The sequence below is a fragment of the Poecilia mexicana genome, unplaced genomic scaffold, assembly GCF_051168715.1.
Source record: "Poecilia mexicana isolate PSO_F unplaced genomic scaffold, ASM5116871v1 scaffold_9, whole genome shotgun sequence".
NCBI lineage: Eukaryota > Metazoa > Chordata > Actinopteri > Cyprinodontiformes > Poeciliidae > Poecilia > Poecilia mexicana.
The window spans coordinates 9,560,741-9,587,216 of record NW_028263378.1 but is presented as its reverse complement, the minus strand read 5'-3'; the positions used below and the strand labels follow the sequence as shown (position 1 = coordinate 9,587,216).

General features: G+C 38.0%; 1 protein-coding gene across 1 annotated transcript; it reads left to right on the top strand.

The window, feature by feature from the left end:
* Window positions 1–316: 316 nt before the first annotated feature.
* Window positions 317–26,437, top strand: zgc:63587 (septin-2). The gene is made up of 12 exons (XM_014993605.2): window positions 317–435; window positions 6,413–6,461; window positions 6,854–6,953; window positions 7,041–7,127; window positions 7,461–7,584; window positions 8,341–8,475; window positions 8,761–8,878; window positions 21,646–21,747; window positions 21,823–21,968; window positions 22,166–22,249; window positions 22,326–22,383; window positions 25,572–26,437. Exons 2-12 carry the CDS (start codon window positions 6,435–6,437, stop codon window positions 25,635–25,637), a joined length of 1,047 nt encoding a protein of 348 aa, XP_014849091.1. The 5' UTR covers window positions 317–435; window positions 6,413–6,434; the 3' UTR covers window positions 25,638–26,437.
* The last annotated feature ends 39 nt before the right edge of the window (window positions 26,438–26,476 follow it).

The following is a 26,476-nucleotide window of genomic DNA, read 5'->3' as shown; positions in this document are numbered from 1 at the left end:
ATGGTATCGGCATCAGATGTAAACAAATCTAAAGAACTTGAAGAAGCCGACCCAGGCTGCTCCAATACATACAGAAGAAACGAAGGAGCAAAGCAAAAAAAAAAAAATAGGGGTTTTCCAACAGTTCCAGATTGTTTATCATATCATATAGTTCTGCATCTTGATGTTTGTCCATGAATTTAAAGCAGACGTTTAAAGTGACTAAAGTTCTGTGTCCGCCATATTGGCTCTAATATGTCAGAACATGAACGGCTCAGCCACCCACTCTGCTGAGCCGTAATGGCGGCAGTTACGCCACGGGACAGCCTTGACCAGCAGCTGGTTGGAGGAGGGCGGACTTAGGGAAGCAGTTTCCGGGTTCCCCTTCCTGGGCTGGGATAGTAGCAACAGCGTAAAGGCTCCGGTTGATTAACTATACCTCAGAATACCGTGCAGGTAAGACTCGGCGCGCCCGTTCAAAGTAATTTTGATCCGAAAACTTAAGTTTATTTGGAGTTTGTGGAAAAGAGCTAGCAGGAGAGCCTGTGGAAGCCGAGTTGGGAACACGACACCGGTCGCGGTAACAACTGTTGCATGCTAAAGTTTGGCATGTAACGTTAGGCCAGGTTCCTTTCTGTTTTAAGCCTGTTTATGAAATATGGCGTTAAAGCAGGATAGAGTAAGGTTATTATATGTTATGTTGTATTTCACTTAGGGTGAAAACTTAGGTCAAAACAACAATGACCTTGTCCCAGTTGGTGTTTTGCAAACTTAATGTCTGACAAACTGGGTGTGGTGGACATCAATGTTACAAACTCAGAGGCCCTAAGACTTTGTGAGATGATTTAAAGTGTGTTTTATTTCCCCCTTCATCACTTTACACATGTCCAAACACATTCTTCTTATTCTTTTTTGTCTTAAAGAAAAATACATTTTTGAGGATTTGAACTCACTTAGTGTCTTGTTTTTAAACGTTTCTTAAAAATTAGTTGGATTCAATTTTAAATGTCTAAATAGATTTGATCAGATTGAATATTTATTCTTTACATATACAGGGAAGGCTGAGACTTAAGCATTTCCTGACAAACTACAATGAACAATCAAAGAGCTTACTCTTAAAAAAATAAAGATGCAGCAGTTGTTAGAGATTTTTAAGGCCAGCTTGCGGTAAGTGATTTTGTGACGCTTTCACATGTCCATACCAGTTATTTTTATGGTTCTCTTTTACCATAAATGCAAACCTTTCCCTTCTTTCTGAATATATTGAAAATGGAAGTGTCTTAGCAATAAATCATTCCTAGTAAATTTAAATAATTATCAAAACAGAGCAAAGTTATAGAAATGTCTCTTTCTGGATCACCAAAAACACAGTAAACTAAAGTTACTGAATATCTTATTTACAAGACAGATTATAGCTCAATAATTTTTGTACATCTCAAAATGCAATGTGCTCCTAATCACAGTTATTTTATTTTAGTTACCTGTTTATATAGCATCTACTATAGTGGTTTCTTATTAAATACTCAAAATTAAAAAGTTCAAATTTGTAGTGAAAGGTTGGATGGTTAAACTATTTTTTATCTACACAGAACCTCAGGAAGCCTTTCTATTGTGATCTAATGATGGTTATATCAGAACCAAAAGTAACGACACCAGAAAAGAGTGGGAGCCATATTCGCTGTGTTTTCTGCAAAAACTGTAAATTATTCTACAATTGGAAAGTGAAATGTTCTCCATGGAAACCACATGCAATTAAACTGGATTTTCCAAATGAAAGTAGCACTAAAAATGATGTAAAATAACTATAATACACAGTGATATGTTTATTTTAGTACTACTTATAAGGGCTGGACAGGAATCCAATAAAAACTGTTTTTAAGATTAATTAAATAAAATAAAACAATAGTAAATAAAGAAATAAATTGAGACAACAATGAGACTTGAGTTTATGGAAATAAGAACTTTTAAAATCTCTCTTTTTTGATGAAGTGGAAAGCTGCACATCCAAGAAATGTTATGAATGACATAGTTTATTTCTTCATATTTGCATTAACCAAAACTAGTAAATTCAATACTGTCAACAATAGCCCTTGTATGTATTCCCTGCAGAGGTAGTAGAACATTTCCTTAACTGTGCAATTTCTCAAAACCTGCCAACATTTTCTATTCCAGCTTGTCCAATGACAGATAAAAACACAGTCTGGTAGTTCTTATGTTTGATGCATTTCTTAATCATAAAAACATCGAATGCTTCTGACCTATTAGAACAGGTCTGACGTAAAATAGGCTGGTTTCACTCATTTGTGCTAAAAAAATTAATACTAAGCCCACTTGTGGCATATTCTAAAACTTCTTCCTTTATTTGATTATTTTTTATTGTGTGGCACAATAATAAATTTCACTTTCAGACAACCTGACAATAAGAGTGGGAAACCATTAAGTATATGCATTATGTGGCTTAGATGTGGCAGCAGGCCACTATTGAAGAATTATCATTCATCTTTGCTTGTGTTTTTGGCCCATTGACAGCCTGCGTAATTCACTTCCATTCTTACCGAATGTCTAGTGCTTCAAGCACAAGGACTGACTCTGGGAGCTGTAATCTAATGTCCACAGCTGTCTCCTACTACAGAAAACAACTTAGCTGGACAAATAAATTTGATATCAAAGGAATGTATCCTGCCGGCGAATAGCGTCTCTGAACCCTGATCCCTGACCAGTCTCTGACCTTTCCCCTTTCCTGTGACTTTATCTCCCACTCAAGCACCAATGCACCCATCTACAAAACCACCAGAGGATGCTTCCTCCTGTTTTCCTGAATGGTGTGAATGCATGATTCCTGTTGACAGACAAAGTGGGCCAGAGTTATTGTCTTAGAGGTTTTGAATAATCCGGTTAGGCAGCTGAGAAAAACTAAATAAAAAAAAAAAACAATAATTCACAAACACATAAGACACTTAATCTTAATGAACCATTATACCTTAGGAAAAATAATTATAGTAATCTTCACCGTTTTGCCTTTAATCTTGTTTTTTTAATTAGTCAGATCTTCTATAATTGCATTTTTAAATAAAATATTTGGTGGTACAGATAACTGCTCACTCACCATGTTTTGCAATAAACATATTGCCTATTACTTTAACATCAACCAAAAAATAGAACTACATCAATCATTTGTTGCCTCAATAAAAGACAGAAATACAAACTGAGAAACTTACTTGGCTTAAAGAAAACCTCTGCAGATATGTAAGTAAAGATAGAGGAAGTAGTTTTGAATCACAAAAAATATAAAATACTATCTAATTTAGATAATTATTACATTTCTAAATGTAAAATTAGCACTCCCAACAACAGGTTATGTTTAATGAAGAGGGAGGGGGAACATTTCAGCAGCATCTCATGAAAGCTAATCAAAGAAATAGATTTTTATATTCAACCAATTGATTTATTTAAAAAACAAACTACAACTAAAAGTTATTTGATGCTTTTTATTTTTATCGAAGTTCTTAAAACGTAATATGTAATGTTAGAACTATGCATGTATGTGGAAGAACTATGACATTTCAATTTCTTAAGGGAAATTTCTTTAGTCCAGCAAACTTGTCTTCAAATTGTCAACAATAATGAAGTTTTTTCACAACTTCTAAAACCAAGTGCTCCAAAAAAAGGCAAGATGGCTCAATACAGTTCAAAACATGTGAAAAGAAGAATAAAATTGGTAGAGTTGAGTTTGGTCACATTCACTGCATTTAACCTCTTTAATCAGTTTTTCTTACAGAATGTAATCAAATTACACTTGAACATCTTTGAGCTTATTAAGACACTCAAATGTTGAATTAATCACCAACATGCTACCTCTCTCATTCTGGCTTTTCACAAGTAAGACACTGTGGATGCCTTGAGCCTGAGTCTTTCTCGTATTAAATTTGTGTGGATGAAGCGCCTCTGAGGTTGTTAAATTTATAAACCACCAAGCACTTCCTCTCTATGCAATAAGGAAGTGGTCCTCTGCCATTTCATAATGTTGAAAATGAATAGAGATGAGGTCAAAGAAATGCAGAGGGTATAACAATTTAAAAACATATTACACCTGATATTATCTCGCAGCTATGACACTAATAACCACAACATTCAGCTTTGAGGAGATGTACATATGAAAGTTCACCAGTTCTGGGATTGTTTACTGTGAATCATTGCCAGGTTTGTTATTTCGGCTCACCAAGACTTCAGTTTGTAAAATCCAATCTGTCTTCCTAATAAGTTATTTAGGCTCCACCTGTGGAGAAGTTATGTTTCCATGAGGATTGTTGGACCTTTCCTGAAATTTTGTAGCTTTTCGTCAACTAATAAATGAACGGTAAACTTGTCTTACAGGTTTGAAATTTCACTGTTTTTGATGTGGCATTTTTCTCAATAGTTCAATCTCTCACAAGCACGACCCGCTGTTCGCTGTGTGTGTAGGTGTGTAAGCTGTTTGGCAGTCCTGCCGATTAAATGGCTATTATTAAGAAAGCCTTATTGAAGTGTGCCTCCTGCGTGTGTGTCCTGTAGTGTTGTCTTTGTGAGATTACAGCTGCGGTTTTGGAACAGTTTGTTTAATCTGCTGCCGGACTAATGCTGGCTCCCACAGAGCCGGACGAGGAACAACACTTTGGGGTCGGTGTATGTGTTTGATGCACATGAATGCGCTCGGGTGGCCCGCTTTGGTCGCTCACAAGTCCATTAGAAAAGAAAACACATTAATTATTGCATTAGGTGTGTTTTTAGGCTAGAAACAATGATTAGGCTGGTGTTACCCTGGGCTGTGAGTCAGTCTGTTGGTGTGTTCACCACTTTGTTCCAAGGCTGGAATAATGCACTTTAGCTTATCTGTGCTCACTGAATTACTACAAGGATAGTCATAAGATTCAAGACAGATTACGTGATGGCCAGAAAGGTGACTCATGTAATGGCAATGTCTCCTATGTGAGCAGAAGGCTAACACTGTCACATGTAAAGCAAAATACTCAAAAGGGATTGACTTTTTTTTTGTATGCCACTGTTTCCCAGACTTTGCAGTATTAGACTTTAGTACACGAATAATGAATTTTTCAGATGATCTATAAAGCTGTTTGGTAGGTTGAAGTGCTTGTCTGTTCTGGTTGTACCTGGAAGTTGGATTTTCTGAGTTTCAAGTTGGAAATTGGATTCTGATTTGGACGTTTTTTGCTCCCTGTTCAGATCTTGTAATTAAATTCAGCTGCTGCTTTTATAAGATGTTGAAAGTTGGAGGAGTAGGCCTGCACCTTAACAAATTTTGCTGGGCGATAAATTGTCCCCGAAGTTATTGTCATAAACAGTAATATTGTTATTTTGAGACCATTTTCAAGTTACATAATGGTAATGGCATAATAATGCAAGAACACATTCTCAATAAGATTTTAAGCTTGTTAATGGGTTTTATCAATTCATTGTGGCACAACCAGCTTTTTAACAACATTAAATATCTTGATATGGGCTGAAAATTAAAATGAGTGTGTCAAGCATTTTAAAGCTGCTAAGACAAGACTGAAATCTGTCTTGTTTTCATTCATCAATTTACTGATAATTGATTTCTCGCAAACTGTCTGACATCTGCATTTTTAAATTCAGGTTCGCATATAAATATTTGTATGTGAAGCCTGTTATTTCCTTTTAATCAGCTCTTATTTCTTGGGGAAGTCTCTAACACTTTCCATTTTGTGTTGACCGGGTCACGCCCCTTGTCTTTGCCTCCCTAAATGATTGGTGTGGCTTTGCAGTCCTTGACCTTGAACTCCAGTCAAGGGTGAGACACGTGTTCTCCTTCAGCTGAGCTGGCCCATATCGGAAAAGTTTCAGGAACCAAGAGGCTAAACATCCATTGTTCTCCCTGCAGGCTTGGTGAAACCACCCTGTCAGTATCAAGGATTTTTGCCCACTTTCATGTGCTTACAAAAGGGGGCCCAAAACTACAACGTTATACATTTAATGCTTTCCTTCCCAAAGTGTTCATGCACTTGATTGGTTCGTTACATACCAATGGACTGGGCTCAGATTAGGTTTCCACGGCACCTAGTGCTGAATAAATGGTTTCAGGATCATCCTGAATCTGCGTCCGGCACCATTACTTCACTCTACTGTTTCTCACATTGCAACTCAGGAGCCAGTTCATTGTTGATAAAATGAAGTCCAGTCTTCCTGCTCTGTCATCATGCTGCTGATTAAACCACTGGTTTTGTTCCTCTGTCAACCGTTTGGAGTGATGGAGTGAATGGGGTGCACTACTAGATGTACACCTGCTATTCTGCAGCTGGTGTATCTATGGAGTTCAGCTTTATCAAATGTTTTTTTTTATTCTATTTTAGCTTTGTACATGAGATGTTATGGGCCATGCCACATCATTCTCAAATGAATCTTTTCTTTTTACTTGCAGGCGTAACTCTTAACAAGTAGTGATGTCGCAGTCTGGAGAAAAAGGAAAGGTGAGGATGAGAACGACACAACTGTGTAGTTTTGCTTTAAATTCCCATATTTGGATGAGAGCTTACAAATGAGATCCATGTGACTTATTGTTTTGCACACATGCTTGTATTAGCATTTAAAAAGGAAATCCTGTCTAAACTCAAGTGCTTCTTGACTTTATTTTATTGGCTGCTGGAATTTTCCAGTGATCGGCTTCGCCACCAATCTCACCTACATCTGCACTGACTTGGAGCTTAAGAAATGACCAGTTTATTCACTGAAATTGGTGAAGCATAAGAAAACAAGCCCATAAAATAAATCTGCTCTGCTACGGTCTTTATTGCTATGTTATAATCTGAATTTTATATCTCACATTACAGATTTAAGATGTTTTTTTTTCAATGTTTTTCAGTTTCCAGATTCAGCTGGTTATGTCGGTTTTGCAAACCTCCCAAACCAAGTGCACAGAAAATCTGTGAAGAAAGGCTTTGAATTCACCCTTATGGTAGTTGGTGAGTGATCACTCTTAACTGCATAAGTTGATCTTATTTGTTTATTTTTTTTAATACATAATGAATTTTCTTCCATTTTTTAAATAGGAGAGTCCGGGTTGGGCAAATCAACACTTATAAACAGCCTGTTTCTTACTGATCTCTACCCTGAGCGCTACATCCCTGGAGCTGCTGGTACGCTCTCTAATTCACATGCACACGCGTACAGACTCTGTAATAAAGAAGAAATGTCTCCAGCAGAGCTTTATTTGAAGAAGGACCGTTTGGAATGCTGCAGCCTTCAAAATGACGGCCCTTCTGATGACTCAGCCAGATTAGGATTTATTTTACTTAAAACAAATTGACCAAGTTTTGTAACTGCAAAAAGTTTAAGATGTCAACTTCTCGGTTTTTGAAGTTTTTCACACATGTAGGGAGACAATGTATTTTTAACGTTGCATAAATATCACATTAAGGGTATTTTCCCAGGTGTTGTGCTTCTGTTAACTCATTTTTTTAACCCCTCAGAGAAAATTGAGCGGACAGTCCAAATCGAGGCATCCACTGTTGAAATCGAGGAGAGAGGGGTGAAGCTTCGGCTCACCGTGGTTGACACCCCTGGATATGGTGACGCCATCGACAGCCAAGACTGGTACATCTGATCTAATGGCTGAGCAGATTTAACATAATCATGTTATACTTTTAGAGAACGTCTAAAAGTAACCAAATAAGTATGGATCTTCATTTGATTTTGGTATTCTGCCTTCATGTGTGGAAATATATTCTTGTAACTCCTGTTTTCAGAAAGGAAAATTGCATTTAATTTTAATTAAGGCTTTCAAGAAAAAAACAAAAAACACAGATATGTTTGACTTGTTCCCAGTCCCAATTGGGGAAAAAGATAAAGAACAATATTTAAGATGTTTAAATAAGAATAATTTATTTCTATATAAATTTAGACACAAACATTACTTTTGAAAACTTTATATGCTTCCCAATAATCGGCTGAAAAGCATTTTTTGTATTACACCAATAGAACACCTTTTATAAGAGCTGATGAGCTTTTTACATGTTTATGCTGGTATTTTGGTTATTTGTCTTTGTTCATTGTCTTTAAAGTTGGAAAGCCTCCTTACCATCACCCTAATCTTCACCTCCCTCCATGTCAGGATTATGATGACCCCAAAATGTTAATAGAGCTTCCAGTCAGAGGAAACAAGTCGATAAAATTAAAAGATTATGAACCTAAATCTTTCGGTTTTTTGAGTAATTTTGCCCCTTCATTAAAGAGTTCAATATGTCGTCTGTATATATCTGTGTTGCTTGCTTTGCCTATTTGTGGTACTTATCTATATGTCTAATTGTTTTTAAAAAGTATGTATCTGTGTTATTTTTTTTCTGACATCAGCTTCAAGACCATCATCCAGTACATTGACAATCAGTTTGAGCGATACCTACATGACGAGAGTGGGCTGAACCGGAGGCACATAGTGGACAACAGGGTGCACTGCTGCTTTTATTTCATTTCTCCATTTGGACACGGGTAAAATAATGCAAACATGTCACAAATACTAAAGTAAATATAAGCAGTATTTTAGTTTAAAACTGTTAAGACAGAGTCGTGTCTTTTTTTTCTTAAGTTTCTTCTGGCTAAACTGTTTCTATTTTTAAAGATTTTGTGAAGCAAACTTTAGCTTCCTCTAATCATTTAGTTCTGTTTCTTCTGTTTTCAGTTTTTCTCCTGTCCTGTTCCTCTTTCTTGGGTCTACTGTTTTCATGTTTTATTGTCTTCTTCCTGATTAATTTCCTTGTTTCTTTTCTCTGCCAGTCTAAAGCCTCTGGATGTGGAGTTTATGAAGGCCATCCACAGCAAAGTCAACATTGTTCCAGTAATCGCCAAGGCCGATACGCTCACACTGAGGGAGAGGGATCGTCTGAAGAGACGGGTGAGTTTCATGTCTCCACAGAAGGAGACATGGCGATAAAAGTATTGCTGCATTTCTTTAGGATCTCCCATTTATTTGTTTTATTCCACCTGCAGATGAAACGTTTATTCCTGACATGTGCTCCAAATTAACAAATTAATGACAGAATATTTGGGTGAAACCTACATTTTTCATCCGTGCGTACTGGAAGCTTTCTGTGTCCGGAGTCGTTCTGTTTGTTTTGAAGAGCAGCAGTGTGCTTCCCTGTGTAATTACAGTGATGTATGACCTTTTTGTGTGTTTCATGACACCACCAGATTGTTTAAAAGTCCAGGGAGGGGCAATAAATGAGAGGAAACTGTAAGAGGAACAGGAGTGTTGTATATAACTTGGATGCAACACATATCATCCAGCTTTAAGTCGCTCCAGATACTTCCTGTTGGAGCTGGCCCAGGTGTCTGTCTGACTGCCTGCATGCACGCTCCTCGGCTTCCTGCTGTCCACAGGGGAAGGACGTAGTAACACCTTATTTTATGGACACTTGTGAGTGTTTTCAGATGATAACCTCACATATTCATTATTAGTTAACAGGCTTTCCTGCTTCTTTAGCCCTCCACACAAATAATGTTGGTGTTTTGGTTGCAGACATGAGTCTGCTTTTTTTTTTAGGTTTCTTAGAGCTTTTATAAGTAAAGCAATCACTCAGACCGGCCCAGTCCTACAATATACCTGTATAGATTGACCCAGAAAGTAACAGCAGAAACATTTGCTTCCTCACTTACTTCTTACTCATTAGCTTTGTTATTAATCTGAGGGGCATAACACGGTTAGGTTCAACCCTCCAGGCCATCTTAATCCGTGCATTCAGCTCTGGAAAAGTTAAATGTTCAGTTTCTCTGATTTTACTTTTTATAGGTTTAAGTAAAATGAACTGACATGTCTCTGAAATTCCAAGCAGACATTTTGTGCTTTCAGATCTCAAAACATGCAAAGAAAACAAGTTCATGTTCATTTACAAACAACAATACTAATGTTCAGAAATCAGTATTTGGTGGAATAACCAGGAGGTTTTCCAGAGCTGTAAGTCATGCAGAGCTGACGAGAAGAGGTTGCATTATTTGATTGAGAGTATCTTTATAAATGGGGCTAAAACATTTCCCAAAATGATTCATATAACTTGAAAATTCATTTATAGGAAACATTTCTGATTCTCTGCTTTATCGTAGCTTCAAGATGTTTAGTGGTCGTGAGTTTCAAGGTTGGTGGTGCTTAATATTGCTCAACATTCTGCTGTTTACGCTAGGTGTGATGAAAAGCGATAAAACAAAGAAATAGCAGCTAATAAAGAACCTCAGAGAGGAACTTTAACCCATTATTAATGATTTTGACTCATAATCTTCTGTGTCTCGCTGCCTCCGAGTTTCCTTTTCAGCCACCTCTATGAACTGATTCCCATCCCAGTTCAGTTTTTTTTCATTCAGTACCAAATAACGTTGAATGTAATCTCTTTCTAAAGGACAATTGGATCCAATTCATGGCTAGTTATAGCCCAATCATAAATTATAATCAGATTCAAGTACCAAATCAAATTCAGTTGATTATCAAGTTTTAATCTAAGGAACCCAAGTTAATTAGATCAAGTTGTTGACATTCCAACAATACCTTCTGGTGATTAAGCATGTGGCGACTGTGGACAGCTTGTTTAAAATCGTGCAGTCATAACTTGAGGTTTTTAATCTTTTCACGTTTTGTATTGACTGCCAGCCTGTCGGTCCTCCTCGTCTTCGTACTCGTCTTCAGGTCTTGGAGTCGGCTGCCTTGCAGGCATCAGACTAGGCAGCCGGCTGCTCTGTTCTCTGTTTTCCCACCTCATTTTTCCTCACCTTCTGCTTTCAACTCCCTCATTTATCACCGAGGCTCTTTAAGTTGTCTCATGTTGGTCATGAAAGTGACAGCCTTTTGACTTTTTTTTTTTTTTTTTTTTAATGAACTTTTATGAACATATCAAAAGACATGGACATAAAAATTACACATTATCCTTTTTGTTAAAGTTATTTTTACCTGTGGGAGCCATTTAAAAAATCAAAGCAGAAATCCATCTCCATTGTGATGAAAATGACTTTATAGTGAGGCTGCTGTGTTGTTTGATGGTGTAACCTTCCTAGACCTTTTAAGTGTTCCTCTGGCACCAAACATGAACAAACCCATGTTTCCTGTCACCACTCGGTCCCAGAAACAAACCCGAGCCTGGCAGCTTGGAGCAGGTCACGTGTCCTGACTAGAAGTCGGACGTGACATTTGTCTTTACACCCCTCTTATGTGTTTTCTTCTGTGGTAACCATAGCAGCACAAATAAAAGTGCTGCAGTATCTGTCTGTGAGGTTATCTGCCCATCAGTTTGTCCAAAGCTCCACTAAATGTTCCCCTAACAGACATTTCCCATTGCACACCACGCAGCAATTAGCCAAAGAGTTAAACAAAACTTTCTAAGAAATCCTCACATCTTTTCCCAGAAACCCATGCCACTGAGGATTTAGCAGCCCATTTTTTTCTGTTATCTGCACCTACAGATAAATTGTTTTTGTCCTGTTTTCCTTTCTGAGCTCACACTTTATCTTTAAATCTTTCAAGTGATTGTGAGTTTCTTGGAAAGTCGTTATCGACAGGAAATCTAGAGGCTTAATTGACAAATCTTCATTTAGAAATGGCACCATGTCTCTAATGAGTGCAGATTATTCCTTCTGTCTCCTGATTGGCTGCAGGTTGAGCATGCACACGTTTCAGTTTCATCCCATTTCATTTTACTCAGCATGCTGCTGGAATTGTTCTTTGTAAAATCAAGAAGACATTTTTAACAAATAATGTGATAAGTCAGAATTCACTGCATAAATCATATATGAAGTATTTTTTGTTTATTATTTATGCTTAAATATTTATCTTTATTAAGTGTCTGTTAAAGGAACTGGCTTGTGTATCACTAGGCTTGATCAGATTAGTTCAAGTATTTCTTGGCTGGTTACATTTATTAAAGTAACGTTTTATTTTTCCTACACTGTATTTTTTTAAACTTTTACTTGACCAACTTTATTATGAAGTACTGCGCGTACCGTAGGTTCACTGGTGATGAACAAGCTTGTTTTAACCAAAAATTCACACATGCGGTTTTTGTTAAAGTTTCATAAGTTTAATATCAAAATAAACTGATTTGGAAAAATATTTATTTTTGCCTGATTTTGCTGTGTTATAATTGATATTTATATGAATTATTTTTGTTTTGGTCCTTAAAATACCAATATTTTCACATAACTTTATAGGTTTTTTTATTTGACTTTTATTTATGCAGGTTGTCTCATTGAAATCCAAGATTTGATACAAGAGAGATCCGTTTTGATAAAACAAACAAAATTAACAATCCAGCAACAAAACAAGCAACTGAAAGATTTGACTCAAATTAAATGAGCTAAAAAAGAGGAATTTTTATAAGATTTCTCTTTTTGTCTTAATAAATTTATATTGTTCAGAGGAATCAAAGTGGAAAACTTCAGATCAGATCCTGTTTACTTTATATTTGATGATGTTTTGATCGTTTGCTCAGTACTTTCTCTCTTGAGTAATTTCTTGGAGGACTAATTTTTACTTTTACTTGAGGAGAGAGATATTGAAGTGACAGTACTTTTACTTGAGTATAGTTTTTGGGTTCTCTGCCCACCTCTGGGTAAATTATGTAGCTGATTCTCAGCAGTCAGTCGTGTTTAATGAAGCAGGACATCAGACCTTCCTCTGAGGTTAGACCTGCTGGAGCCAAGAACCTGCCAGGAAGCAGAAACCCTCGGATGATGGATAACTCCGAGTGTTTTTGCCCTCACAATTTATTAGTTTGTGTTTTGCTGGCACTTTCTCACAGTTTGGAGCCATTCGTCTCATAATAAATCCCTGCTCCCCTGTGCTTTCCTCAATGCTTGTCCATTCTCTTATTATGAGGGGAAACGGCTTGTATGGAACAATATAAGTTTCCTGTAATGTGCCGAGACTGTTTCCATTGAGAAGACGAAACCGTCCAGCCTGTGCAGCTCAGACTCAGATCGGGGTGAACATTTCTCCCATCGTTCACCTCTCCTCCCCTTAATTGTGTTTTCCTCAGTCGTTCCTCTCCTGGAACTGCCTCACAAAGCGCTTTTTTACTTTGTCCTTCCATCTAATGCCAATTTCCTTCTCCGGGGTTGCTATGCTCCTGGTTTATAAATTGCCCCCGAGGAGGGTATATTGAGAGGCTGATCCTCTCAGTCTGGGACCCTAAAGTCATATCCTGTATAGGGCTTTAGTCTCAAACTGTATTACTTTTTTCAGCTGGGAGGACAGCAGGTTTAGACCGGAATTGCAGAGTGAACAACACATAAAGTTGTCTGGTTTAAGCTGAACAACAAAGTGTTAGTCATATGAGTTTTATCCTGCGCCCCCAAAGCAAAACGCTGGGTTTGATAAGTTTTGATAAAAATTTTAATTTTCCCCAGCTGTGACTTCAGTCAGTAAACGGTAGCCTTATGGTGCGTTCACACCAAACATGTTTTGTTTGGCCCGTCTGGTTTACATTCAAAGTCTGTGTGGAGGCACTTTGGAGCGTTTGACGCATCAGGAGTGTCCAGTGCAAGCAAAACAACGGCTAGAGCAATTTTGACACGTCTGACGCGCCTCTACGTAGACTTTGAACGTAAACTAGATGTGCCTGACACGAGAAATACTAAGTGTGGAGGAAACTGTCAAGCGTCTGCATTCAAAGTGGACATGCGTCAAACTGTCAAACTCGAAGCGTTGGACGCATTTGGTTGTTAAACCACCATTAGAACAAATTTAAGAAATTCAGTTTGTTCTGTGTGATGATGGAAAATTAGCTGTATCTCAAAAATACTGAAAAAAAGAACGAATGAATACTTCACATCCATGGTGATTCTTTCCACCATCTTTGCCGAACCCAAGATGTTTCCAAACATTCACAATTTTTGGGGGGAATGATCTGCTCCTCTTCCTCCTCAATCAGCTCTACGCCATCCACTTCAGCATTTAAAATTTCCTCCGTTTTCTCAACCTCACAGTCTCCTCTTTCCACAAACTCAAAAAGGCCTCTTAAGACTGTTTATCCCTGTTGTTTGTGGATTTTTTTCCCTCCAATGTTTTCCTTCCACTTAACTTTCAAATAATTTGTTTTGATTACAGCACTCTGTGAAGAAACACTTTCTTTAGGAATTATATTTTTTGGCTAATGTTCATTCCTTTGTGCAAGTGAGTTTCACTGACTTTGAGATGCATCTGTATCTATCGTTCATAGATCTTTTCTGAGCAGATTTTCCACTCCTTGCGTTTGTTGTACCAGTTTTCAGATTGTAAAGTCTCTTGCGAAGTTGAAATGAAAGCAGGAATGACTTCATTCTGTGCGCGTCCTTGCTCTTGTGCTTGGCCGTTTTCCTGTGAGTGTTTCAAACACGCGGATATATTTATTTTCCTGCTCTCCTGCGGTCATTGTGCCCAGGCTTGCTTCACATCTCCGCTGATTTTAAAACAATAAATATCTGCTTTCCCTTACGGAGTGAGCAACTCCATTACGCATGGTGCTCTGGTCTGAGAAAGTGCTGAAGGGCAGCGCCGCTAAAGAGTCGATTATATCGGTTGTATTTAGTAGTGTAGCTCTGAGACCAGTTTAAAAATATTGGTCAGGTTGAATTCCTATATTCACTTTGCTTCCCCTCTTAAAGTCTCACTTAAATACAAGATTACATGAATAGCTCAATTGTGTCTGTGCTCTTTGATCACAGAGGTGGGTGGTCTTAACTGTACAAATACTTTTCTCAGACAATAGGAGTGTGTGTGTGTGTGTGTGTGTGTGTGTGTGTGTGTGTGTGGGGGTGTGTGTGTGTGTGTGGATCAATGGTACTCATGTGATGCCTTCAAGTAACCACGGGCGTTAAACTTCCTCCCCGCTTTCTGTTTCTTATAGGTGCAGCAGGTTGAGACGCACTACCCTTGAATGCAGTTTTTTTTTTTACTTTTAAATAAATACGTTTTTACTTGTAGGAAATATATTAAAGTGTTTTTAATGTCATGGAGAGAAATAAATTGTATTTGTGGTGCAACAAAATGCTCTGTAGGTGGAGTTGGGTAGTAACTGGTTATGTGTACTAGAGAAACCTTTGGGGAAAAATACTTTCATCAGTATTTTTTACGTTTTAGTTTTACTTGAATAATTTTATTAAGTGTCACTACTCTGGATTAGTATTTCTGGACCCACTGAGTAACTTCACTGAATGAAGAACAAGCTTGTTTTAACCAAAGATTCATTAGACACAGACACACACCTGCAGTTTCTGTTAAAATAAAAATAATAAAATAATAATGTTTTTAATAATAATAATGCTAAAATAATATTTATTGAAATAAATTGATTTTGTTATTTTGTAATTGTTATTAATATAAATTATTAAGTACCAAGATTTCTACATAACTTTATATTTTAGTCTGTCTGATTACATAATTTTTAGAAATTAAATGCTTGATTTCTTTCTTTTCTTTTTTGACCAGTTAGTGTGTGAGTAACTTATAAACCAAATACTTTTTTACTCCTGCGTAATTTTTTTTGGCAACTTTATATTTTTTATTTGAATAAAATACTATATTTTTGGGTCCTCTGTCCATCTCCGTCTGCAGCTTGAAGATGCAAGCCTGTGTTTTTCCTCCATTGCCAAATTGTTCTAGTAAATCAGTGACTTTCTGCTGCTACAGAGTCCCGCCATCTAGTCCCCTTTTTACCATTAATGCCAGATTACAGTAATGAAAGTGAGGCAGAGGTTGGCTACAGGTTGGTGCATACAAACGTGTTGTTATTTTTTTTGCCTGAAGTCTAAATCCCTGCTACCCCCGCCTGTGGTTCAGGTATTGTTGGGTCTCCCTCGCTCTCATCAGGCTCTCTGCACGCTGGAGAAAGATGACTGGCTGAAAAGCTTTTCCTGCTAAGAGACGAGCGTTTGTTCCCATCTTTGAGGTTAGAAGTTAAGTTTTGAAAGAGGGGAAAGAATGGTGAACCAGCAAGAAACAAGCTTTTCTTTCTCCTCTTTGCCTGCCCTTTGTTTTTGTAATTAAACATGAAATATTGTTTCCTTTTTTACTATTAATAGTGCATGGCTCGGTGTTCTTCTCAGCTTTAATTTGATTTTCTTAAACGTTATTATTTCTTTATTTAAAAACTAGTTTTCTGGTTTTAATATTTCTGTTTTGTGTCGCTTGCTCTTCATACTTTAAACTTTAAAGGCCTAAAATCTACACCAGTGTGCTTTATTTATTTTTACCTTTTTTGGGAGTTTACATGACAGAATATACATTTTGTAAAGGATTTTCCAGTTAATTTCCAGATGATGGTCTGAACTGTGGCCTTTCTTATTTAAAGTTGTGCTTGTATCAGCTTTGATCTGTATACTTTGAATCACAGAAAACTGTAGGAAGTTTTCTGTTCTGTCAGAACATGTTGTTCTGACAACATGTCGTTGTCAGAACAACGACATGTTGTTCTGACAACATGTCGTCAGAACATGTTGATAATGTTCTGACGACATTATCAACATGTCGTCAGAACATGTTGATAATTACATCACTTCTTTCCTCCAATCTTGCTGTAGTTCAGCCTTTCTTCAAATATAAAATACTTAAGTCTTCTCAAATTTTAGACCAATTTCTATACCAACTTTTCTGGTTAAAGTTTTGGAGAAAACTTTACTGGTTCAAACTTTGTAGTGTGTAAATGACAGATCCATCCTGGTTTTAACCAGGACGATTTTACCGATACTTTTAGACCTGATGGTTCATCACCTTCTCCTAAAGAGACTCAAGCCGTATGTAGACATTAAATGTTCTGCTCTTCTCTTGTTTCCATCATGCATAACAGAGGGAAGTTTCTCTGTAAAGAGAAATGAACAAATTAACTCAAGGATCTGTCCCGGGCCGATCCTGCTCTCATTGGACATTTAGGATCATCACTAAACATAACATTTATTGTCACTGTGGGGTAGATGACATACAAATCTGCCTGTCCATAAAAATGGGATCTAAAGCTTCAATTACTGAGTTCAGCTAAAGTTGTCTGACAGATTCTGCTACCGATCTGATTTCAACCACCATTGAAAGAAGGCTGTAGTTCTAATTCAGGTTTTCTGCATCCCATGTAGGGACATTACACATATGTGGAAGACGTTGATCTCACCAGATGAGACCAAAATTTTACTTTTTGGTCAATTTTGGTTCAAAAGTTGACCGAAAAGTAAATTTTTGCTTGATGGAAAATTAAGGTGTGCGGTTTGCCTTCAGCAGGATGACCATAAACATGAACTGTTTGGGTTTAGATCAAAGCATCGAGTGATGCAGTCCACAAGCTGACCTAATTCAGCTGAGACTGTGTGGCGACACTCGAAAACACTTGATTTTTACAGACTCTCTGTTTCCTGTCTGACTGATTTTGAGACATTTTAAAAGGAGAAGGGAGCAAACATTTGTTTCTGTAGATGAAAGTAGTATTTTTGTGCATGTTTATCATTTTCCTTCTACTTCATGCAGTCGTATGAAAGCCACAGAGCGTTTCTGGTTGTAACATGGCAGAGAGGATTTTATGTTTTATTTTGCGAGGCTAAGAGCAAGCAGCTGTTTGCATCAACTGGAATGTTATTAGGATCACAGAGCAATCACAGTGGCCGGGATTTTCCTTTAATAAATTCTTCAGCCTAGGAAAAACAGGGCCCCAGTCCCTCAGCCCCATACTGTCCCACCAGTTGGTCCATCATTAGTTACTCTTGCTTTAAAACACTGTTCCCTTTCATAGCCAGATTGGACCAAACTGATATTATTTAAAAGAGAACGATAAAGGGCCGCTTGTGTAAAGAAGCTGGATTTTTCAAGGATTTAGATGTTCTGCTGGTTCAAAGCTGATCAGATACGCTTCTTAACGACGCTGACAGGGAGCTGCTCTGTTACATAAACATTACGTCAAAGTGTCCTCAGCCTGCTTCCTGCAAGTTTTCAATTCTCTTTTCAATCTAGGTAGATTATTACCGACATGCATTTAATTGTTTTGTTTTTTTTTCCCCCGTGTGCGCATTGTTGATTTTCTTGGAATGCTTCTGTACACTTCCAAGTATTGTTGCAGTTTAGGTTTCGTGGACACACGCAACCTGCCACCCCAGAGGAGAATTAGCTCCGTCCTCCAGAGGCACGTGAGAAAAACTGTGCAACTGCAAATGTGTCGGCAGCGTTTCGACTCCTGGGCAGTTTCATGTTTTCCTCCTGTGAAAATGGTGTAGCAGGTGTTTGAGTCACTTGTTTTTGTGGCTTTGCTTGTGTGAAAATGAACAAATCATAAAAACATTACTGCCATCTGAGGCTGACAGGGTGAAAACGTTGATCCCTTTAATGACGGCTCTGCGCCTTGTTTTGATTGGCGGTTTTGGTTCAACCTTCGCTGCTGTCCCACCACATCCCTCTGTGTAATTATACCTATGTATAGGCCTGCAGGTATTGCTATATTTGGGCCACACAACCACTGCAGTATATCTAATGCTGCTATTTCTACAACGGTCTGATCCCTGCTTTTCTGTATAAATCCGTGTTTGCTGTGACTTGTGGCGTTTAAATTCCTGACCCATTTTCTAACTGGTGAGCCTCAGTCAACCTCAACATGATGAAATACCACAACTAAAAAAATACTTGGTTTCCAAAAATATGAAGTGATATTAACTTGGTTCCACTGATCCACACTGCGGTAAAGCCATGAGTGTTTGGTTCCTGAAGAGGTTTGGAAAAAATAAAATGACAATATTAAAAATTTATGTATGGATCTGTTTCATTTTCTAAATGCTGTCCATCCTTTCTGCTTCCTTCCTTTCCTATTTTGTGTCCTATGCCCTTCTTTTGACTCCTAACTCCCTTCTGTCCTCTTTAGTGTCATTTTTTCATCCTCCCTTTTCTCTCTCCTTTCTTTCCTTACTTGTGTTCTACCTTCATTCCTTCCTCTTTTGTTTCCTCTTTTGATTCCTACCTTCATTCCTTCCTTATTTGTCTCATCTTTCCTTTATTCAGTCCTCCCTTCCTTCCTCTTTTGTGTCCTGTTTTTCTGCTTTTGACTCCTACCTCTCTTCTGTCCTCTTTAGAGTAATTCTTTCCTTCCTCTCTTCTCTCTCCTTTCCTTCCTTGCTCTTACCCTCCTTCTTTTCCCTCCTTTTGTCCTTCCCCCATTCCTATTTTCTGTCCTACTCTCCTCTTTCTTTCTCTCCTGTCTTTCTTCTATTTTGTCTAAACTTTTTCTTTGCCATACCTTCTTTCTCTCCTTTCCTTTCTTCCCTCCTTGTGTCTGTCCTTCATTTCCTTCCTCCCTTGTGTCCTACTGCTATTTAACTTATTTTATATCTCTTTCTCTAAACTTTGCTGCTCACTGTGGAAATATCTGCATTAAAATCATGATAAACTTTATTTTCTTTTATATTTCCTAATGCCAAGTTGAGTCTAGAAAAGTCAGGAATGTTTGCATTAAATATCTGGAGGAACCCAGTTGGCGTAATAGTCAATTTGTCCCCTGAACATCGCGGATTGGACCCGTACAGCCAACCATAACAACATTAAGGAGGCGTGCTGGGGCCAGTGTTGTGTTATTGCCCAGCAGGATAGTCATAAAAATCAAAATGGCTTCCACTGCCAGCAAGCAGGTGCCAACTAAAATACACAGCTTGCTCGTTCGCTCGCTCTCTTGAGGAGAGTCTGGTGCAGCGTTGAGGCCTACATTGTGTACGGTTAAATCAGCAGGAGACAACAGGGATTTGCTGCAGGCGGTGATTTTGGCAGCTGATGATCCACGAGAGGCCCTGATTACAGGTGTCAGGCTGTTTTAAGCACACGTTACGGAGCAGAATAATTCTGGTAAACAGACATTTTGGATTAGGAGGGGCTGCAAACAGATGACAGACTACAAAACTGTGCTTCAGGAATGACCCAGTAAACTTTTAAGTGCAGTTTCCTTTGAGCGCATTTCAGTTTTAGCTGCTTCTTAAATTCTTTTCATTTTATCTCATCCCATGATTTTAATTCTTCTTTATCTTATTTGCTTGCTGACTGCCTCGATTTGTTGCGCGCCTCGTTTTCCCCGTCATTGTGTTGCGTGTTTATTTTTCCCTCTGACTGTACAGTTTCCCTAAATTCTTTGTGTTCTGCCTCGCCGCAGTCGTGTTTATCCAGCCGCCATGTACGCCGCTTCTGTACGTCGGGTGTTTTTGCGTACATGACCAAAGGGGGGGGAAGGAGGCTCAGGTCCGGTGTCACGCTCTCCTTTGAGTCCTGCAAAGCTTGTTTGTTTTTAGATCTGCCCCACAACAATGCCCCACACACACTATCTCACACACACACTTGGCGTCCACTGAGAAAACAAGCCGCCGCCACAACATGGACTCCAGCAGGCGGACCTGCGCTCGCTTCCCCGGCCGACTCATTACTGTCCCATTATGTACGCCAGCACATGAAAGTCCCCCTAAAACAACACTCGGCATTTCTTGGCTCCTTCATGTAAGCTTACATTGTGAATATGAAAAATTCTGCTCTTGAGAAAACAAAAGAAAAATGCAGCTTTGATGTTTGGAATAATAAATAGTGACATCTGTCCCTGCAGTAACAGAGAAGAAAGCTCCTTTGTTTTTACTTGTTCCTTTACCGGCCGGAGAAGAAAAAGGAGGGAGAGCGACCTTTTTCCGTACTTATTAAGAGCTTGAATCCACACACAGACTGTTATTATTTCACCTGTCTGCTGCTTTGCTCTCCTGCCTTTTTCCTCCATGGCAGAGCTTTAATTAAAAGTGTTGCTGCAACAACAAGCTCTTACACAAACGTGGAAATTACTATCGCCTTTTTAAACCTGGCGAGTGAAAGCTGGAGCTGTTATTTTAACAGTTTAATAGAAATGGGTTCTGTTCCCCCAGTATGACAAAGTATTAGGGCCTTTCTAAGAAAAAATATGATTGAGAATAAAGCAGCAATATTATTTTGACATTATTCTCATAATATTATGACTTTATTCTCATAAACCGACTTTATTCTTGTATGACTTTATTTGTGTAATTTTATGACTTTATTTTCTTAATTTTATGTGTTTCTTCAGTTTCTTTAAAGCCTGTCTTACTCCGCAATGCCTTGTAAAAATATTCAACACAATAGGTCAAGCATAATTGTAAGGTAAAAGGAGAACACGAAAATATTAAAAAATCATGAATCTATTCATCCCTTCTACCCAGATACCCCTAAATAAAATTCAGTGCAGCCAACTGCATTGAGAACTTCCACAATCAGTAAATAAGTTAAGCTGTTTTATTTTCATAAATCCAGATGTTATTGGTCTCTGAGACTCTGTTATCTTGGACTATTTTATAAAAGAATGGACCAAAATTTCTGTTTTTGTTGATGTGTAAAGACAGACGGATCCTCCAGAGATTTAATCTTGAAATGTTATAAATGTTCTACAACATGTTGAGTACAAATACATGCCAAACGTTTTTAATATGTTCTTCAGTCAGTGGTGGACGTTTATCATATTGTTTGTTGTTTCATTTATTGTCATAGGATTTAGACGATACATTTTATCAATATTTATTTAATAATGTTGGTTTTAACTAATAAATGTTGGCAGAAACTGATACGTTTGGTAGCGATGGATTGTGTTTGTTTCCACCTGTTTCTGCTCTGCAGCCTCACGGTTTGCTTTCCTGTCAAACTCTCATCAGATCCTGGATGAAATCGCCGAGCACGGCATCAAAATCTATCAGCTTCCTGACGCCGACTCTGATGAAGACGAGGAGTTCAAGGAGCAGACCCGAGTGCTGAAGGTGAGGACAAACATCATCAAGATATTCCTCTTTGTTTGTCTGTGCAGACACTGACGTTTACTGTCCTTTCTGCAGGCGAGCATCCCGTTTGCTGTGATCGGGTCCAACCAGCTGATTGAGGTGAAGGGGAAGAAGATTCGTGGTCGTTTGTACCCGTGGGGGGTGGTGGAGGTGGAAAACCCAGAGCACAACGACTTCCTGAAGCTACGCACCATGCTTGTGTGAGTCTCCTTAAAACTTCGTAGCTTTCTGGACTTTTTAGAGTAAGATGTGAAAACTTCAACAGAGCCGGTCCTGTTTGGAAAATGACTTGAAGCAGGACGCTACTGCCCTCTGGTGGCCATCTGAAGCTTTTCAAGAGCTTCAGATGGCTCTTGAAGCTTCTGAATGAAGCTGTCTGACTGTTTGGTTGCTTTAGGACCCACATGCAAGACCTGCAGGAAGTAACTCAGGATCTGCATTATGAGAACTTCCGGTCCGAGAGACTGAAGAGAGCTGGCAGGTGAGACGCTGATCAAATCGACAGGAAACCCTTAATCCAGGTTCATTTCATTCATTTTTTGTTGTTCTCCCTGCAGAGCTGTGGATGAGGATGTGGTGGATAAAGACCAGATTCTGCTACAGAAAGAGCTGGAGGTAAAAACCGATAAAATGGCTGCACAAGCTGAGCTCTAGTCTCTCTGCACTGCTGCTTACGGCGGCGTCTTACTGCTACTATAAATAAAAAAGAGGAGTAAATTTCTGCCACAAAATCTCAGAAATGTTATAGAAAAAACAAGAAAATTTCTGAGTTTGAAAAGTCAGAAATTTGCTCAAAAAACCGCAGAAGTATTGAGATTAAATTTCTAAGGTTTTTTTATAGCAAATTTCTAATTTTTTCTCAAAAATTTGAGTTTTAAACGTCGGAAACCTGCTAGGAAAAATTCAGAAAATTCTGTTGTTTTTTCGAAAAATTGAGTTTTTTCAACTTTTCAATATCAGAAATTGCCAAGTTTTTTCTTGAATTTTTTCTAGCAAATGTTCGACTTCTCAATAACAGAAATGTTCTCATTTTTTCTAGAATAATTCTGAGATTAATCTCTGGTGGAAGTTTGCTCTTCTTTTTTTTTATAAAAATCTAATCAGGATCACTTATTGTCTTTTCTGCCCTTTTCCTTGTATTTAAAAGCAAGGAAAACATCCTAATTTTTAAATGTTGTTTTCTGATTGCTCTTTATTGGCCTGCTGCAGCTGGGGCTCAATCACAGTTGTTTGTAAGCAGTGTGCCGACAGGATATGGCATCACTTCCTCGCTGGTGTCCTTGCTGGGTTTTATGGTGGGAGTAACCTCAGTAAGCTCCAGGCGCCGGCAAGAAGAGCTGCTTTTCTCTACACGCTGTAATTGTTGCAGCGGGAGGAAACGCCACTGCAAATCTAAAGTTACTAGAAAGAGTAACTAACAAGTGGAACTGATTCAACAGCTCTATCTAGTTAACTGGGTTAGTTAATAAACAATATGTAATTGTTATGTGCTGCATTAGGGCTGAAACGATTCCTCGAATGATTCGAGTACCTCGATTACTAAAATTCCTCGAGGAAAATTTTCCTGCCTCGAAGCTTCGTTAATTTATGTTTTATTAGTTAGCGCACCGTGTTCCGGCCAGGACTTCATTTGCGTTGCGCGGAGCTCTCACTTCCGCCTCTGAGTTGTTGACAAAAGCTAAGTCTCAGCGGCATAAAGTCCAATCTTCAAGATTGGCCCGTGGGGATTTTATTGATTGATGATAATGCCCGACTTTTTATCGTTTTTGGGGAACCAATAAGCATCCTTAAAATGACTGGGGGAATGCCTGGAGTACGGCAGCATTTCTCCTCCGGGGCTGCTGGTTGAAAGCGAACGGCGGGAAGAGCGCTGAGGTGAGCGGCTAGCCTGAACAGGGCGGGCGGCTGAGTAGCTGATGCTTACAGTGTAAATGTAGCTTTACCGACGAACCGCACAATAAATTTCATATCCCGGTCTGAAGAAACGGGTGGCGGAGCGCATCGTACATGGCTGGTAGATGAGTTTCTGAGTGTGACCAGTGAAGGTGTCGTAAATATCCCGTATTGCTTCCCCCGTGTTCGTCCCCCGGTCTAACGGTTCGTCAGTCCGCTGGTCTATTTCCTCCCCTCCACCCCGTGTTCGTTCATTCGCCCTCTCCTCCCACTCCAGGCGGCATTTCCCGTATTTTCAAACCCAAAGCGTGACAGGTTAGGTGGCAAGGTGAGTTTAATTAATCTATTAAACTCACTGAAGATGAATACATAAACTAAAAGCTGGATTGTAGACATTTTTTATAAGCATATTTGTGAGCCTGCCTCTTTGTTATTAAATTCAATATAATTTCAGATTTTTCTATAACTTTTCTTCTGGTTAACTTAGAAAGTGAGCTATTATTGTTACAGGTTAGTTTTCTAAACTACAAAAAAGCAACTGTTAGGGATGCTCAAATATGAAAAATTGGACTGATATTGATATCTGATAGTAACACCGGTATTATGCCAGATTTACCAATATTTCATTTTAGAATTTTTTTTTATCCGATTACTCGATTAATCGTAAGAATAATCGATAGATTACTCGATTACTAAAATATTCGTTTACAACAGCCCTATGCTGCATTAATGAAATAGGAGCTCAAATAAGAGATTGAAAAGGTTTTCAACTTGCAATGTTGTAATAAAAATCTGTCAGTTCACAATCTGCACCATCAGCTGATTCGCCCGTGTGCAAAAAGAAATTCTCCCAGAAAGGGCATTTTTATGTCTTCTTTCTTTCTTTTATATTTAATTGTAATTGTGAAAATAGTATACAATTTAAAGATGGCAAAAAATAAAGATTAATATAGTTGGAACTTTATTTTTCTAAACTTCTTCTGGAAAAAGATCAGATAAGTGTATCTACCCATGTACAATAATCAGAGTAATAGATTAATGTTTAGTGTTTTACTGTACCAATTACACCTTTAATTAATCTCTTATAAAATGTGATTGTTATAAATTTAGACCACTAGAGGGCGCATTGATGGCGTAAAAACCTTACAGTTCTGAACAGAATACATAATTTTCTACTGAATTATATTCTTTCACCTAAATTATTACAAATATTATTAATTACAATCTCTAGGAAAATAGATCATCTTATAGGTGAGAGGATCCATTTATTACAATAGGTGATATTTTAATAAATAAATATGTTATACTTTGTTGATGTACATTTTAAGCATTTCTTCAGTGTATGTCAAATGAGCTAACAGTACAGAAGTTATATTTCTTTGAGATGCTGAGGTAAAGGCTACAAATAAAACACAGGAGGAAATGATACAAAAAGACAAGCTTTTCAAAATAAAATGTAAGATGAAAGAAAATAGGTTTATTTAAGATAATATAAATATTCTATTTTCTCTGCTGGTATAATCAGACACAGAAGAAAAAAGTTATTTTAGTACAAACTAAAACAATAAAGAGGAAAATAGTATTTGGTGAAGTTAACGTTCACAGCCACAAGATGGCAACAGATGTTTTAAAAAGTCACCAAAACTCTTGTTTTGTTATTTGAGCTCTTATTTAATTATTGCAGCAATTATTTAATAGTTACTAACAAATACTCTTAACATTAATTACACACTTTAGTCGCTTTCCTGATGTCATTACATCTGAAAATAATGTCATCTGAAAAATTGTTTTTACACAGTTAATCTATGAAAGATATTTCTTTAGCTGTATGTTAAAGCTGAAAACCTTCTAAATGTTTGTTTTCATGTGTTATTTTTAATTTTCTGGTTATTTTTGTCGTTTCTTTGCAGCTGCGGCGCATGCAGGAGATGCTCGCTCAGATGCAAGCTCAGATGAAGATGAAATCTGACGAGTGAAACAAGGGAAGCGTCCGCCATATTCACAGAAACCCTCCAACCAGGAATCACACCTGGACCTTCATCATCTTCATCACCTGCTTCTTCCTCTGTTTGCTCCCGCTAAGCATCCATCCACCAGGATAACCACACTGTTCTGTTTTGTTTATTGTTCTCTAAAACAAAGATGACTATCATGAACATTTATCCGTTAATTAGCCTCACGTCGTCGTTGTCTGTCAGTCTGCCATTGAAAACGGTACTAAAAGACATCGTCACTTAAGTTTACAGGATGTTTGACTCTCACCGCCAGTTCCTGTCTGTTTTGCTGTCAGTTTTTAACTTTTGTGTCTAATTAAACTTTCAGCCTCTCTTTGCCTTCAGTCCTGCCGGCTGCAGCTCTTCGGTTTTTATCTGATTCATTTCAGAACTTTAATAATTAACAATAAAATCCAACCGTACTCCGTTAGTATGGAGAGAATCCATCTCCAGAGTCACCTGCTTGTTTTTATCTGCAGTTTTAGTTCCAAACTGCAGACTGAAAACAGTTGTGAGCATGTCTGTATTAGATTCAGTTTAAAACTGTCTACACTACACGTTTCTTAAAAAGAAAATCCATATTAGAGACTTTATTTAACTTCAACCCTCCAGATTGAATCTTTGTTCCCGAGCTGCTGTCCATCTGATGTGCCATTCTCATCTTTTTGTCTTTTTCTTGAGTTAACAATTATTTCTTAACTATGTGCCATAAAGGACTTGTATTTGGCTGTCAACAATCTGTTTTTTGTACTTTTCTGAAATAAAGTCTGTTGATAACTAAAGTAATATGTTCTTTTTTGCTTATGTTTTCATTTATGCTG